Genomic DNA, 17083 nt, shown 5'->3' with positions numbered 1-17083 from the left:
ACTTGTTAGATTCAGGGTTCAAATAGGTTAGAGGGATTAGCCCCAACTATAGATTTGATAAGTTGTGACATTCACTGATTGATTGTTAATTAATGCTTGTTTTAGCCTTGCTAACTAGAACATGAACCTAGGAATTAGCATGAGTCAAGCATCCTTGACCATCATGTCCTGAATCTAATCTGTCATGTTAGGACTGCTAGAGAGATGCTAACCGCTGATGTAGGAGACTAGTAAGCATTATCAACCTGCGCCTAGGGCTTATCTAGAAGCATAGATTGATATTGTCTTCTGACAATCGATCGATATTGTGAAAGGTGTATCGATCGATATCCCTATAGGATCATCGATCGACACTTTCTTGTGATCAAAAGACGACAGTTGAGATCCAAGATCTAGTTAGTTAACCAGTGAAACATTGCCATCGCTGATCACTGTGATTAGGGAGTTGAGCTCTAATATATCATGCATGCAACTGTTAGGCATCTATAGGATTATAATCTCCAACACCTGAATAGAAATCCTGCATCTAATATCTTCCAATAAGTTACACCCCCAATCATCTTGTTAGTCGAGCAATAGATAGTCTTGCTCAATTAGGATTGCTATTTACTTTTAAAACCATAAAACAACAAACACTTAGAATTAATAATTTGACTAGATTTAATAGGTTCCCTAGCTCCTTATGCATTCAATCCCTAAGCACTGCAACTGAACCTCTTATTTAAGAGAGTAATTCTCTCCTTAGAGTAATTTGAGTGGTATCATATTCCAACAGCAAAGTTGATATCGGGTCGAGTACATGTTTGAACATAATTCAAACTCCCAACCACCAATGCATATGGAATTATTTCCGTTTATGTACGCTCCAATTCATTCTTAGGACATTGCATACTGAACTTGTCCCCCTTCTGAATTGGAGCTATTCCTGCAGAGCATTTCTCCATTTTATATCTCTTCAAGATCTTATTGATATATCCTTTCTGAGACAAACTTAACAGTCATTGTGATCTATCTCGAAATATTTCTATCTCGATCACATAAGATGCCTCACCCATATCTTTCATTTCAAAGTTCTTGGAGAGATACTTCTTCACATCATGTAACATATCCATGTCATTCGCAGCAATCAAAATATCATCAACATATAGGACTAAAATCACAAACTTACTCCCACTGATCTTAATGTAGATACATCGATCAACGATGATCTCTACAAATCCATATGACGTGATGGTATCATTAAACTTTATATACCATTGTCGAGAAGCTTGTTTTAGTCCATATATTGACTTTCTCAGGTTACACACCAAATTTTCTTTTACTGCGACCACGAAACCTTCTGGTTGGTCCATATATACTTCCTCCTCAAGATCTCCATTTAGAAAGGCGGTTCTCACATCCATCCAGGTGAAGCTCAAGATCATAATGAGCCACCAAAGCCAAAACAATTCTAAGAGAATCCTTCTTTGAAACTGGAGAGAAGGTCTCTTTATAGTCAATGCCATCTTTCTGGGTGAAACCTTTAGCAACAAGGCGAGACTTGCGTCTTTCAGGTTTACCGCTCTAGTCGCGTTTAGTCTTATAGACCCATTTACAACCAATGGTTTTGAAACCATCGGGCAACTCTACTAAGTCTCATACATGATTATTATCCATAGATTTTATTTCTTCTTTTGAGGCATCAAACCATTCTTCAGAATTGTCACTTTCCATGGCCATTTTGAATGAGATCGGATCATCATCCATGCTCAAGTCACATTCATTTTCAATAGTGTAAACTACATAATCGTTTGAAATGACAGATCTTCTTTCTCTTCCAGATCGCCTTAAAGGTATTTGTGGTTCACTATTCTCTTCTTGAATTATGACATGTTCATCAATAGTATCTTCAGCTAGTGGGACTGGCTCATCATTATGTTGTCGTATTGTGTCATTAGAGTCTGATGCAACAATAGGAACAACTACTTCAGGTGGAACTACAGGTGAAGAAACTTCAACATAAACTTCATTAATGTCCACTTTTCGTGGTTCAGCACTCCCAGTAGTTTCACCGTTTTCAATGAACCTAGCATTACCTGCACTAACTATTCTTGTATTATTGTTAGGACAATAAAATGTGTACCCCTTTGATTTTTCAGGATAGCCAATGAAAATTCCACTGACTGTCCTAGAATCAAGTTTCTTTTCATGTGGATTATATAGTCTTAATTCTGCTGGACAACCCCATACACGTAAATGTCTTAAACTAGGTTTTCTTCCCGTCCATAGTTCATAAGGAGTCTTAGGAACCGCCTTACTAGGAACCCGGTTCAGCACATACGTTGCAGTTCTTAATGCATATATCCACAAAGAAAGGGGTAATGAGCAATTACTCAACATGCTCCTAACCATCTCTATTAAGGTACGGTTCCGCCTCTCAGCTACACCATTCTGCTGAGGAGTACCAGGCATTGTGTATTGTGCACCTATGCCCCTACTTTCAAGTAACTTTGCAAATGGACTAGGACATTGTCCACTTTCATCGAATTTTCCATAAAATTCACCACCTCTGGCAGATTTCACTATTTTAACCTATTTATCTGACTGCCTTTTCACATCGTCAATGAATACCTCTAGGACATTCACAGACTTAGACTTTTCATGCAGTAGATAGGTATATCAATACCGTGAGTATTCATCAATAAATGTGATGAAATATTTTTCGCCACTCCATGAAGGAGCATCAAAAGGGCCAAATATATCAGTGTGTAATAACTCAAGAAGCTGAGTGCTTCTTGTGGCTGGTTTCTTTAAAGTATGTTTCGTCTGCTTACCTTTAATGCAGTCTATGCATACATCTAAGTCACTGAAGTCCAACTGAGGAAGAATTTCATTCTTTATTAACCTCTTAATTCTTTCTTTGGAAATATGACCTAATCGTTGATGCCACAAGAAAGCAGAACTTTCATTAGTTGCGCTACGCTTAGTGCCTCGACTTTCAACATTAAATAGGGATTCAGAAAATTTTGCATCAAGGTTGAACTTATAAAGTGAATCAAATAAAATACCACTATCATAAAAGTAATCATTTCGGTACAATGTGAAAACACCATGTGCAACCTTAATACTAAAACCTAACTTGTCCAACCTACTTACAGAAACAAGATTTCTAGCACACTCAGGTACATAGAGACACCCTTCAAGATCTACATGACTTCCAGTGTCCAAGATCAATCTATACGTCTCAATTCCTTCTATTTGTGCCTTCATCATGTTTCCCATGAACAAGTACTGTTCAGGTCCTCTTATGGGCTGGATCGAACTGAATCCCTGTTTAATATGAGACACATGAGTAGTAGAACCAGAATCTAATCACCAAGTATTATTAGGAACTTCAACAAGATTCAATTCATAGCAAACAAAGCTGTAATGTTTACCTTTCTTGTCGAACCAATCCTTCCTTTTAGGACAATCCTTCTTGAAGTGTCCTACTTGCTTACAAAAGAAACACTTCTTTTCCTTCTGGATTTGACTTTGAGGTCCTCACGAAGTTCTTAACATTCCTTTTGTCCTTCCTACTTGATGTTCTTTTCTGCTACTGGCACTTCCAAGACCTACGAGGTTAGCAACTTGATATTTCATCTTCCTTAATCTCCCCTCCTCTTGAATTAGCATAGCCTTTAATTCCTTGAAGTTCCATTTATCCTTAATGGTGTTGTAATTCACCTAGAACTGGCTAAATTCAAGAGGTGGAGAGTTCATGATGAATTGGACCAAGAATTGCTCATGCCCCTCCATTTCCAATGTCGTTAACTTTGCTGCCAGATTAGACATGTGTGTCAAATGATCATGGATTGGCTGAGACCAGTCAAACTTCTTTGTAGTTAGCTCATTCATGAGACTTCGTACAATTGACTTGTCAGCCAATTCCGATTGTGAACACTCCTTAATTTTCTCTATGAATTCCCTTGCTTTCTCCGTCTTAGGCATCAATGGCTTAATACTTTCCGCCATCCTCAACCTCATAAGGTTCAAGCTCAGCCTGTTAGATCGCTCCCATCTCTCATAAAAAGACTTTTCAGATTCGGAGCTATCTACTGTAATAGCTGAGGGTTCCTCATCAGTTAGTATGGCGGAGTCTAAAGCCATTACACCTAGTGTAAACCGGATTTGCTCGAACCACTCACCATAGTTGAGGCCATTAAACTTTACCACAGAGTTAGCAGATGCAAACACATTTGATGAAGCTGCAAGCATTCATACATCTTTACCCCTTAGTACTTTGAGACTTTAATATATATTCAGACTAATAGAAACTTTAACACTTATATTTTAAATAACCTTTGGGCAATAATTAAATATAAATACTTTCATTGATGCTAATTATATATTCTTTAATATTAATCAAATCAACACTAGTCAAATAAATATGTTATTTTGGATATACATATTATTCACTACAGTAGAAAAATGATTAATTCTTTTTTTATTATTAATTATATTCAATGATCCACCTTTGGGTGATCTCATAGAATATAAATAATAATTTAATTGGTCATTCAAACTTTTATGTCATTTAGCATCCCTGTTCTTGATCAATTATAAACTCTATAATTTTTAATATCTATATGTCATATAACAAGGTCACTTTGGTGACTATCATATTATATACATATAAACATTAAAATATCTAAGGGAAAACAACTTAAATTGTGTTAATATTTCATAACACAATTACTTGATCATTAAAATGCAGCGGAAACATTTTTTTTTGGTTTAATTATTTATTTTAATTTAATAAAATAACAACTTTTTTAATTCAAATATGTATTTACTTTGATAGATGAATTACCATGTGCTAACAGTCATGCGTAGGCTATCAAATATTAATGAATAACAGAACGCACTCTTTCATGCATGCAATCTTACGTAACGATTCAAACATCAAATAAACTCTGATTAATTATGAATCTACTCTCATTCACGAATGATTTAATTAATAATCCAGATATTTCTTATCGCATGATGCTAAACGTTAATATTAGGAGTGCAATTCCTTTACGGTTATTACCGAAAATGTAAACCTCGTGAATTAACAATATTCCAAAATATTTAAGGAAATTCACTAATTTACTTCACGGTAACAACAGTAAAACCCAGATTTCAATTCAACAGTTTTATTAAAACAAGCATATTAACCCACACATGAACCGTCGTGACTTTTAAAAAATCAATCAATATTTAACCATGCAAAACACCTTTTACGACAACTATTGTTAACCGTATTGCATCATTAGACACTTCCATTTTCATTGTTGTCGTACTTGATCATTTAAGTTCAAAAATTCAATGCGAACGTTTCACAAGCATCACTTAACAAACAGATTCAGTCAAGGATGAATTAATCAAATCTAAGATGGCTCTGATACCACGTGTTAATTTATTTCTTCACCAAGACCTAATTTTGATTTCTCTTAATTCAATCCTAACATGTTTCTAAAGAAAGTAGAAGCACTAACCTTGATCCATGCTTGGATGCAATCCCACCAATTCCTTGACTCCTCTTTAACCTTCTCTTTTCGGTGATTTCCTTGATGAACATAGAATCTCAAACCTTCCTTAATCACTCTTGTTGATAATCAGTATTATTATTATGTGTTTTGAAAGACTCTCGTTTTCTTACGTACGTATAAGACAATGCACACGAGGCTTTTATATCAGTTAAAGAGTTGTGTGTTGCAACACAACTCTTCGTAGTTATAATAACCGTAACACAACGTACACTGATATATATTATATACCATTATTTAATGTATGTAACATATATGCATATAATCATGAGATTAAAGACATTTATAAATATAAGGTAAAATAGGAGGGTTATCAATACACCCGAATCTTATATTAGAATCTAAAAACATTAATATAAACTTGAATTTTATATTAAAACAATAGATAGATAAGTCATATAGAATATAAAATATTCTTACATTTCTAGGTTCCTGAGCATGATCATGGATCCCGCACTCGTCCCATCTGATTCTGCTGAACCACAAACAATTGACATTGATCCGACACGAGAAACGAGACACTACACATATGGACCGAACAAACCAACCAGGCCTCAACTACCGGAGGAAGTCAAACGTAACGGGTATTAGCACCCTCTAGCGCCCCTGGATCTACGATACCAGAACGTTCGGCCTAACGAGTTTGGAGTCGATTAAATGAAAGAACAGCGGAATATGATTCGAGCAATCGGGACGAGGAAGTGGCCGAGCTACGAAGCATGCTCTACACCCTCATATATAAGTCACAGGGCCAGGAGATCTCGAATTGAACTATAGTCAATCGACTGGAACAAGCCCAGAGGGAACTCATGGCACATTGAACTGGGCTCTCGAGCGATGAGACATCAATCAAAGCCTGCAAGTCGCACCCCATGCCCCAAAGACAAAGCCAATGAGCATTTTGAACTCCCGAGTTCCCAGGTTCCAATATGTATGTTTCGAGGTCGGGGAAACATCGAGGTCAACATCTTGACCCGGAATGGTCCATCGGAGTCTGAGTTTCAATGGACTGGACGAAATCTAGACAAGGCGACAAGAGCATGAGAGCCCACCGGTTCGCGTTCAGATTTCTATCAGCAGAGCTCTAAGATATTTTGCTCGAATTAGACTAATATTATTGACAATGAATATGATGAATACAACTCGAAAAGAGTATTCAAGGTCTCAAGGGAGTCAGTCAAAAAGCCTTTGTATATAAAATGGTAATCTTGGCTTGTCTTTTACATTCCTCATCTCGCTCCAACTATAACAAACACTAGATTTTGACACGTGTGGGCACGCATGTGTATTTAAAAAAAAAATTTGTTTTTATGTCATTATTTAGGATGGCTAAAAAACTTGAATTCGAATAATCGAACCGATCCCAATCCGAATAAGTAGTATCAAATCCGAACCTAAATTGATTAAATATCCGAATTATTCAAAATTTTGGTATTTGAAGAATTGAAACCTAATCCGATCCGAACCGAAGTATTTTGGGCATCCAAAATAGATTTATATACTTATATATATTAATTATTTTTAGATTTAATATATATAAAAACATCCAGAATATATATGATACTTTTAAGTTCGTTTAAATACTTGAAAATATATACAGATAATCAAACGTAAATATCTAAAATAGTTAAAATATACTCAAAACTCCAAAAATACTTAAATAATAATTAATTCTCTATCCAAATATTTAAACCAAACAAATTTATATATTAAGTTAGGTACTCTGACATATGTTATTCAAATTTATATGTGCTATATTCTATTTTTATAGATTTGTTAAAAAAATTGAAGCATATGATAAATTTTATTTTTAAAAAAAATAATTTAAATTGTTTACCCAAATCTGAACCGAATCCTTAAAGGTCTGAACCGAACATGAAATCCCAAACAGACCCGAAAACAAACCCGAATGCCCACCCCTAATCACTATATATTATATATCATATATGTGTCATCATAGGTTACAAAAATATGTGTTATCATATAATTAATCGTATTTTATATGTACCATCAAATAAGTAATCTTATAATTAATAATATTTTATACATACAATCATATAAATAATCAAATATATTATATTTTTAAATTTCAATGTAAAATATAAAAACCATAATTTAAGTTGGTGTTTGAAATTGAGTTTTGTATTGTATTTTTCTTATATATATTGAAAACATTTTTATAATTGTTATTGGAAAATATGTTAGTAAAAATCAATTTTTGAATATATGTATATTTTGGAATGAATTTTTGGTATAAATCAATTTTAAATTATTATTTTGATTTGAATATGTATATCAAGTGACATAAACCCATTACTTTTTAATATAATGTAATGGACTTCAAATTTTTTTAATAGCATAAGCCATTACTTTTTTTTTCTAACTTACTGGTATCCATGTTTCCAAACAACATTATATTTATTTATTTACTACTATCAATGTTGCCAAACAAAAGCTTAAAATACTTCTAATTTAATAAGATAGATGCTATCTCCTGGAACAGAAGTGTATGAAATGGATAGCGATGCAACAAATGAATCACACCCACCGATTTGTTGTTAATATAAGATTGAGAATAAAAATAAATAAAATTAACGAATCAGTTAATTTATCCTGCAAAAAAGTTAGAAATCATCTTGTTATTATTTTTCTGTTATCATGTTCTACTCAAAACTGTATTTTGTTACATGTTTGAATCCATATCTATCTTATTAAAGTTTAAGTACCAATATGAACTCACCTTTAAAATTACCTCTTAACTACACCTAATGCCAGTGAAAAATAACTAATCCTAATTTTTAACAGTAATTAATCTTTAACGAAATGTTTCTTAAAAATACAATCAATTAATTTTATTTATGGTCAACCTTAATATTTGTTTCAATTGACAATATATTTTAACAATTTAAATATTAATATACATAAATAATATAAAACTGACATATAAGAAATAACAATTCAAATAATTACTTACTTATTATATTACTAATAATTTCATATGCTCTAAAAGTTCGAAAATACAAACAACATTCAATACTGTGTATAATTAGTATATGATAAAAACAAAATATTCAACACAAATAATTATCGAATGCTAATATAACAATATTTATATACAATAAACATATATTGTATGTTTTTAAATGTTAAAACAATTATTCGCATGGGTGCGGATCAAAATCTAGGGTGTAACCGGTAATCATCACAGAAACATTGGGAACGAATATGAAAAGAGCAAAAATGAATAAAATTATAGGAATGATGAGGAATAATGATTATTTATCATATTTAGCAGATGAATAAATTTGTTTTATATTTCTCTACAACAAGAAAAATAAAAATGAATAGAAAGAAAAAAATATTCTTATGAATGGTAAAATATTTTAGGAACTTCAAGGAATACATTGTTCATCTTCAAGGAATACATTGTTTTCTTTTATCGTGTTAAAGTTCTGTTTGATAATAATAAAAATAAGATGTAAAAATAAAATAAAATGTGAAACTGATGACGTGGGGGCTAGGTTGGTGTGGATAAGTTGTAGAAGGGAAAAGAAGCGATTAGATTTGGGGAAACAGCAGAAAGGAATGTCGATGGAGGTCACCGTTCTCAGACCTCTTGTCATCGCCGGAAAACCTACGCTTCCTCTTCTCCGACCGAAGATTCTCCATCTTCTTCGTCCCTCACTTCCGCTTCGTCTCCCCCATCTATCTTCCTCTTCCACCTCTCGTCTCACTTCTCCCCGTCCGTTCTTCTCTCAGTCTATAGCTGCAGTTTCAAAATTTTCGTCTTCATCTGGCTAACAATTTTCTTCTATTTTTTGTTTTGTTTTGTGTTTCAGTATTATTCGCTACACAGGAGAGTAACCTGAGCGAAAGTGATACGAGTGAGTGGGTGATGCAAGGTACCACTTTAATTTGAGATTTGTAGTTTCGAGAATTTTAAATTACAGGCTTTTGATTTTCCATTATGGTTATAGATTTTTATACGTTGAGGAAGGATGTAGAAATAGCATCAGCTCGTGTTGAAGAGATTAGAGCTTCTGCTGGTTTGCAGCAATTACAACACGAAATTGCTCTGCTGGAGTCAAAAGCTACTGATACCTCCTTCTGGGACGATCGTGCTAAAGCTCAAGAAACGCTTTCCGCCTTGAACGATCTCAAAGATCGGTTGCGCTTGCTCTCTGAATTCAAATCTATGGTACCTGATTCTTTTGAATTGCATTGTCCTTAAAAATTTGAAAGTTGTCTTACTGTGTTAATACTTTCTGAGCCAGGTTGAAGATGCGGAAACGATTGTTAAGCTAACAGAAGAGATGGAATCTACTGATGTTAGCCTGCTTGAAGAGGCCATGGCAATCATCAAAGACTTGAACAAATCCCTTGATCGATTTGAGCTAACGCAGCTTCTGTCAGGACCTTATAATAAAGAAGGTGCGGTAGTCACCATTACTGCTGGAGCTGGAGGGACTGATGCTCAGGTAATCACTGTTTACCTGACAATCCTTTGAATTTTTCTTAGAGGCTAGGCATCTGTGTGTTTCCTATAATTTTTCTTTGATAACTTCCAGTGCAGGATTGGGCCGACATGCTACTTAGGATGTATATGAGATGGGGGGAGAAGCAGCGGTACAAGACTAAAATTGTTGAAATGTCGGCTGGAGAGGAAGCAGGGATTAAGTCTGCCACCCTTGAGATCGAAGGGCGTTATGCGTATGGTTACCTTTCAGGGGAGAAAGGAACTCATAGGATTGTACGACAATCACCATTCAATTCCAAAGGCCTTCGCCAGGTTAATTAAGCTACTCCTCTTACTTAAGTTTTTGACATGAACCAGTTCATGAAATTTCATATGATTTTGTACGCATCTATGGTAATAGCAGCCGCTCACTAACGTGGAGCTTTAATGATGTTTTGATATTTGCACACAGACGAGCTTTTCTGGTGTGGAGGTGATGCCGCTTCTGCCTGATGAAGCAGTGGGAGTTGAAATACCAGAGGAGGACCTTGAGATTACTTTCACGAGGGCTGGTGGAAAAGGAGGACAGAATGTCAACAAGGTTGAAACTGCTGTTCGCATTACTCACATCCCTACTGGTGTTGCGGTCCGTTGCTCAGGTTTGTCCTTGCGGTCTCCACTAATCTACTCTATGTTGGTCTACGTAAACAACCTGTAGTGAAGAATCTGAATATCCCGCATGATCCTTTTTCGCTCTCTCGCATGTTGTGCGTTACTGATATATGAGAGATGATTTTATATTGAGTGGCAGAGGAGAGAAGTCAATCGGCGAACAAGACGAGAGGTCTAGCCCGACTAAAGGCGAAACTGTTGGTGATTGCGGAGGAGCAGCGTGCGACTGAAATCAAGGAAATAAGAGGAGATGTAGTGAAAGCTGAGTGGGGGCAGCAGATCAGGAACTACGTGTTTCATCCTTACAAACTGGTTAAGGATGTCCGAACAAGTCATGAGACTTCAGATATCACATCTGTAATGGATGGTGACTTGGACCCTTTCATCAAAGCTTACCTTAAGCATAAGTACACCTTAGCCATGGCTTCTGTTGTAGCCAACTAGAACATTTTGATAGGTTTCTTCTCTTTTATTTCTCTCATTAGATAGAGTCATCTTCCTCTTACACTGTTCAATTTACTATAATATCTTCAAATTTTAAACAGATAAGCTTAATCAAGATCCTAATGCAATTCAATTCTGTTTGTAACTGCTATAGGAATGGTAAATTCACAATGTAAAAAGGTATATACCGTATATTATTGAAATACCTTCAAATCGGGACACTTTAAGATGCTACTTAGACGGTACGGCCAATACATAGGAAATATGGTCACTTGATTCACAACTGTCTGAAAACTCATAACAGTCCTTTGTCAACACTAATAATCAATATATTGTCACCGGCTATTAGCTTCCTATTTTTTTGGAACAACTTGAAACTGACTCCCTCTTTTTACAAACAAAAAGAGCGAGTTAATGTGTGAGATGGATGTGAGATGGATCCTTTCTTCAACACCAGCCATGCCAGCTCGGCCCAATGTTCCAGTTATGCATCCGAGAATGACAGTCACTGATTTTATTAATGGAGAATCAAAGGAATGGATTTTGGATTACTGGAAAATTATTTTGCCATGATAACATACCTCGAATCGTAGGGACACCTTTTGCTAGAATTATACAAAGAGTGGACAATACACAGTCAAAACTGGGTAGCACATATTTTAGTGAAGAATGATGAAAAAATGAAGGTCCTGAAACTCAATATAACCAAGCTTCAAGCATTTGTTTGGAAAATAAAGGCACATCAGAAGATGTGTCATCTTATTTCGCAGCTTGTAACATGACATGTGGAGGTAACGAAGAACCAGAGACGTCGTCATATGCGATGTGATAATTATTTTCCAAGATGTGGAGAACCCGAAGAAACTGTTACCCATGCTATCTTGAATGCCCACCAACGTTACTGCATGGTCTTTAACAACAATTCCATCTATCCCTTGCATTTTTCATTTACCGAGCATTTATGCTAATATGGACTATCTTTTATGGAGAAAGAACAACATGAAAGAACCAGAATTAGACATGGATCATTATCCCTGGATAATACGGTATATCTGGAAAGCTTGAAATGATAAACTAGGGGGATAGACATGGATCTTTTGAAGCTAGTCCGGTATGCAGAAATCGAGTGTCAAGCGTGGTTAAAAAAATGAGACAATACCTTTATCGCCACAAGAAACTCCTAATGAGGAAACAAAAGTCTGAAGCTTGGGTAATATTTGTATGGATGGTTCATGGATCTCTACAACTCAGTTTAGTGGATCCATATGGGTTTGGATGGATAGCTTAGGAAATATTCAACTTATGGGGACCAACAACTTAAGACGGAAAGAAGATACTTTTCACACATAATTAGAAGCATTATGATGGGCTATGGTCTATGGAAAGCATACTTCTTCATTCAACTTGTCATAACTTTGGTACGGATTGCAAGGACCTGATTACAATGGTAAAATGACCCTCATGCATGGCCGAGCTTCTTAACGGAACTGGAGGTGATAAAGACTCTACAGCTGTGTTTTCCAAACTTCAAGATCTCGTACATCCTAAGAGCGCAAAATGTAATTTCTTATTCTTTAGCTAGGAGTGCAAGGTTTTTCATAGAGAAATTTGTTTTATTGGTTGTTATATTCCAGTCTGGTTATCCAGACCACCTGAATAGCCGTTCGTAGTAAAAGAAAAAGGGAAAATTTAACTGTATATTTCACACACAACTACCGAACATTCAATTATTGCATTTATTTCTTCTTAAAAGAATCTGCAATATACTTTTATTTTATTTTCCAGATTTGGTAAACTCACCCGAATCTATTTTATCTTCCAAATTGAAAATTTTGACTTTTCATCCATCCGGTTTAAATTGAAGCTAGATTTTAATCAGAGCTTGGAAAGTGCATATTTGTTTTGAAATTAAATAAATATTTCTAAATGAATTTCCATATGATAATGTATATGTTTTGACACATTTATCTGGAACCAAACCATACCAAATTGAAAAAACCGAAACTAAAATTTGAATTGAATTTCATAAATAACCGAACAGATCATATATCTATAGAACCAGAAAATTGAAGGACCAAGAACCAAATGGGTACTTGAACTTTTAAAATAGAAATTATAAACCTACAAATATTAACTATATTTAATTTATAAATAACCAAATATCTTAAAAATACTATTTATAAACCGAATTACTCGAAAAACCAAATTACCCAAAATATTTTTTTACTAAAAATATATATATTTTTTTAATTACCCGATATTCATTCTGAAAACCCAAATTATCCGATAGTTTTATCTATAAATCCGTAATTACCCAAAAAACAAGAATCAAATTAGAACTGATTTGGACCCCTTTTTTGCACATTAGCCGGTTGCCAACTTTGCTGCTAAATCGAACCAAAAACCAAAGTAACCCAACCGAAACTAACAAACTTTCTAAATACCTGAACGGTTCCTAGATTTCTAGAACAAAAACCCCAAAAACGGAAATATCTTAACCGGAACCGAATGCTGGAGAGTAGTAGTGCATCTAGATTTAATTAATGCGAAAACATTCTATATTATAAATTATTTAACTCTATTTAGTGGAGTACAAGTGTGGTTTTGTGATTCAGATCTATTTCACCAGAGATGTCAAACACGGGCTTAAAATCACATGAATAAACTGGGCCTTTGATACGCAATAAATTACCTTGCTCTCTTTTAAAAAAAAAAATCTGAATCGAATGCTAAAAAATTAATTTGTTTGTTAGACCTCTAACTGTCGAAAGAAGTTGCGATCTAAATAGTAAACATAACCGACATTTTTGCTGAATAATCATTTATAGAGTCTGCTAAGCTCTCTACAATCGCATGAGCCTCGCAGTGGTTATATCATCTCCTTACACAAACCTATTCTATTTCTTTGCATGTGGTCTCCTGTTGTTTAAAAAAAAATCCTACATACTTTTCCAGTTTCTGATAATGAGAATGAATAATATGCTCAAATTACCATAGAGAAAGAGACCGATTGCAGTAATTAGGGATCAAATCCACATAGACTCAATGTTTCATATAGTATACTTCAGTTTTGGATTAACAATATAAACACAGAAAACAAAGAAATAAGCAGATAAAATGGTTGTAAGTGATAGGAGAAAATGCTAGTTCTAGGGATTATCAAACATAGATTCAAAACTACAATCAATGGTGCTAAGGTTTATAAGGTTGAATTCTAGAACTTGAATGCGATAAGTAAGTTATCCAGCTCTCGCTGTGATAAACTATCAGATGTCTAACTTTAATCTAATACCAACTCTTATTGCATATTACATGAATCAAACAAGAAATAAACCAGATTTGAAAATGTTCAACTAAAATCCTAAACCAAACTCTTGCTGCAAATGGATATCTAGTTCAACAGGATTATATTCAGGTATCGGTCACACTCTCGCTCTATTCCGATTATCCTGTGATTCTAGATTCATGTTATCAGTCACACTTTCGTACTATTCCAACTACCCTAGATCTGCTAGTATGATAAACAATCCTGGTGTAAAAATCTATAAAAAGCCTTAGCAATCATTGATTATCAGTTTGACATTGCTAATGAAATCACTAAATCTAACAAGTTGATTTACTTATACATGGAAGCATAAACTCAAAAAAAAAAGAAGTCTGAATAGATATCATAGAATAAATCAATAACAAAACCAAAGAAGTTCCAATCAATTTCTGAATGAGAATTCTTCTTCTCTCCAAACCCCAAAATAAATATTAGCCGTCAACAATGGCTTAAAAATGGATAATGTAGTTAAAACACGTTCTGGGGCCTTTTGTAAATAAGGGAAGCTTTAGGGCCAAATTGCAATTCTTGAAACTTCAATTTTCTGACCTCTTGATCAGAAGGGGCTTTGTTCGACGCCCAGGTGGCGTCGTTCGATGCTGCTCAGGAACTTGAATCCCCTACATCTTCTGCTCGGGCATCAGACGAAACACCCTTCAAGAAACTGAGCATAACTTTTGATCTAGGATCATGATTGACCTCAAGCCAGTGCCAGTGAAAAGATAACTCAAAGCTCTATCTTGTGAAATTATTAGGTCAATCACACCATAGAAATTCTTTCATCCATAGCTAAACCTCTAGCGCATCTTCGCAGTTCTGCATCTCAAAAGGCTCCAAAATGCTCCAAATGCACCTAAACCTGAAAATACCCTAAAATAGACTCCAAATACGTAAAAATAACTCTTAATATGTCGTTATAACATCGCTTAAAACTGGTAAAATCCAAGGCCTATCAACTCCCTCACACTTATCGTTTTACTTGTACTCAAGCAAAACATAGAACAAATATGTGAAAGAGGTTTGATAACGCATGGACTCACCAACTCCTTAGAACTCCACTATCACCTCGACAATGTTGAAACCACATCTGAGGCATTTCCATGTATTCAGCCCCAGTCTAGAAGCCTTGACATACCACAACTCACTAGATACCGTCTGACATGCCACTATACCGCAGGCTGTATCTTGGTAGTATTGATCAAAAGACACATAAACTCTTACCCCAACATGTATTGAACACACATGCAGTCTTTTCTAGTTCTTTTCCTCCCTCTTTCCCCCTTCTCTAAATCTTTTTAACTTTTTCCTCTTTTTTTTTTCTTTTTTCAAACTCTACAAAGTGCAGGCGAATAATGAGATCATGGGAAATTTTCTTACCACTTGCTTCCAAATTTTTGTGATCATCACGTTGTAGTAAAATAATGGGGTCACAAGAAATATTCCTATCCCTTTTCTACTCAGGAAGTCATATCAATCTTTTTTTTTCCTTTCTCTTTTCTAGATGCTGAAGAGAGGAGATAAGGGAACCATCAGCACACATACTTTTTCCTTCCAGAAATGTAGGAGGAATCTGATTCAAAGTGTTCCAAGCACCCAAAAAAGCGATTTTAATTGATTAGGTTGGAGGATATCTTTGGTTCCTACAGACATTCTCAGCAAGTGTGGATGTTAATGGCATGCCGATCTAGTTTGGCATTTCCATTCAATAGATCCTGCCATCAGCTACTCAGAAGCCCCAACATACTCTACGTTTTTTCCTCAATAAAACGGTATAACTTACACTCAAAACAAAACACAGTATCAGTAAAATCCTTGCCCACATTTAAAAAATACTGTCCCCAGTGTTATTCAGCCTGAGATTGAGAAATGACATAAAGAAAAGTTGTAAAATTTGAACAAGGAAATCAAGTCATACCTTCTGTCTGCAATGGGCATCGATCGACGCTGGCTAGCCATCGGTCGACGCTGGCTAGCCATCGGTCGACGCTGGCCATCGGTCGACGCTACTGATCAAGTCCTCTTCAGAATAATTTTTCCTCGACGAACAGTGTCATTCGACACTGCTAAAGTGTCATTCATTCGACGCTGCATGCTACAGTGTCATTTGATGCTAGTACAGTGTGGTTCTGGTTCAGCATCTTTTTTTCACAAAAAATACGTAATAGTGGATTGTCTCCCACTCAGCACTTGTTGTTTGTCATTAGCTTGACTTCTGGAGACCAGATTCCGTTCGGATGAGATTGAGAACTTGCTACAAAACAATTCCCAATGTCCACTTTTGTCATCCACTTGTTCACGCTGTCAATGAAGCTTTTTGCATAAGCTTCTCCCTTGTCTCTCAGCTCTGGAGTTACAGCTACTCCAATCTTGAACATAGAATTTTTTTTTTCTCTTTTCATGTCTGAGTAGATCACCTTGTTAGATTTAAGGATTTCATGAGTTTAATGTCAAATTGATAATCATAGGATTGCTAGGGTTTCTTATAGATTTCTACACCATGATTTTTTATCATGCTAGCTTCTAAAGTAGTTGGAGTAACAAGAGAGTGTGTCTGATAACCTGAATCTAGAATCACAGGATAATCAGAATAGAACGAGTGTGATCGATAACCTGAATCAAATACTGCTGGACTAATTA

The 17083-nt window shown here is 35.2% G+C and overlaps 1 protein-coding gene across 2 annotated transcripts; it reads left to right on the top strand.

Moving 5' to 3' along the window:
- Positions 1 to 9064: 9064 nt before the first annotated feature.
- Positions 9065 to 11266, top strand: LOC106296407 (peptide chain release factor PrfB1, chloroplastic). 2 transcript variants are annotated; one of them, XM_013732539.1, is made up of 7 exons: positions 9065 to 9291; positions 9389 to 9451; positions 9527 to 9747; positions 9824 to 10027; positions 10123 to 10338; positions 10478 to 10664; positions 10817 to 11266. In XM_013732539.1, exons 1-7 carry the CDS (start codon positions 9135 to 9137, stop codon positions 11119 to 11121), a joined length of 1353 nt encoding a protein of 450 aa, XP_013587993.1. In that variant the 5' UTR covers positions 9065 to 9134; the 3' UTR covers positions 11122 to 11266. The 2 variants fall into 2 exon arrangements, with proteins under 2 accessions (XP_013587993.1, XP_013587994.1); XM_013732540.1 differs by having other exon boundaries at positions 10795 to 11144.
- Positions 11267 to 17083: the final 5817 nt, after the last annotated feature.

This window comes from Brassica oleracea, chromosome C6 (assembly GCF_000695525.1).
Source record: "Brassica oleracea var. oleracea cultivar TO1000 chromosome C6, BOL, whole genome shotgun sequence".
Taxonomy (NCBI): Eukaryota; Viridiplantae; Streptophyta; class Magnoliopsida; order Brassicales; family Brassicaceae; genus Brassica; species Brassica oleracea.
The sequence above is the reverse complement of the archived record's forward strand: the minus strand, read 5'-3'. Positions and strand labels throughout refer to the sequence as shown.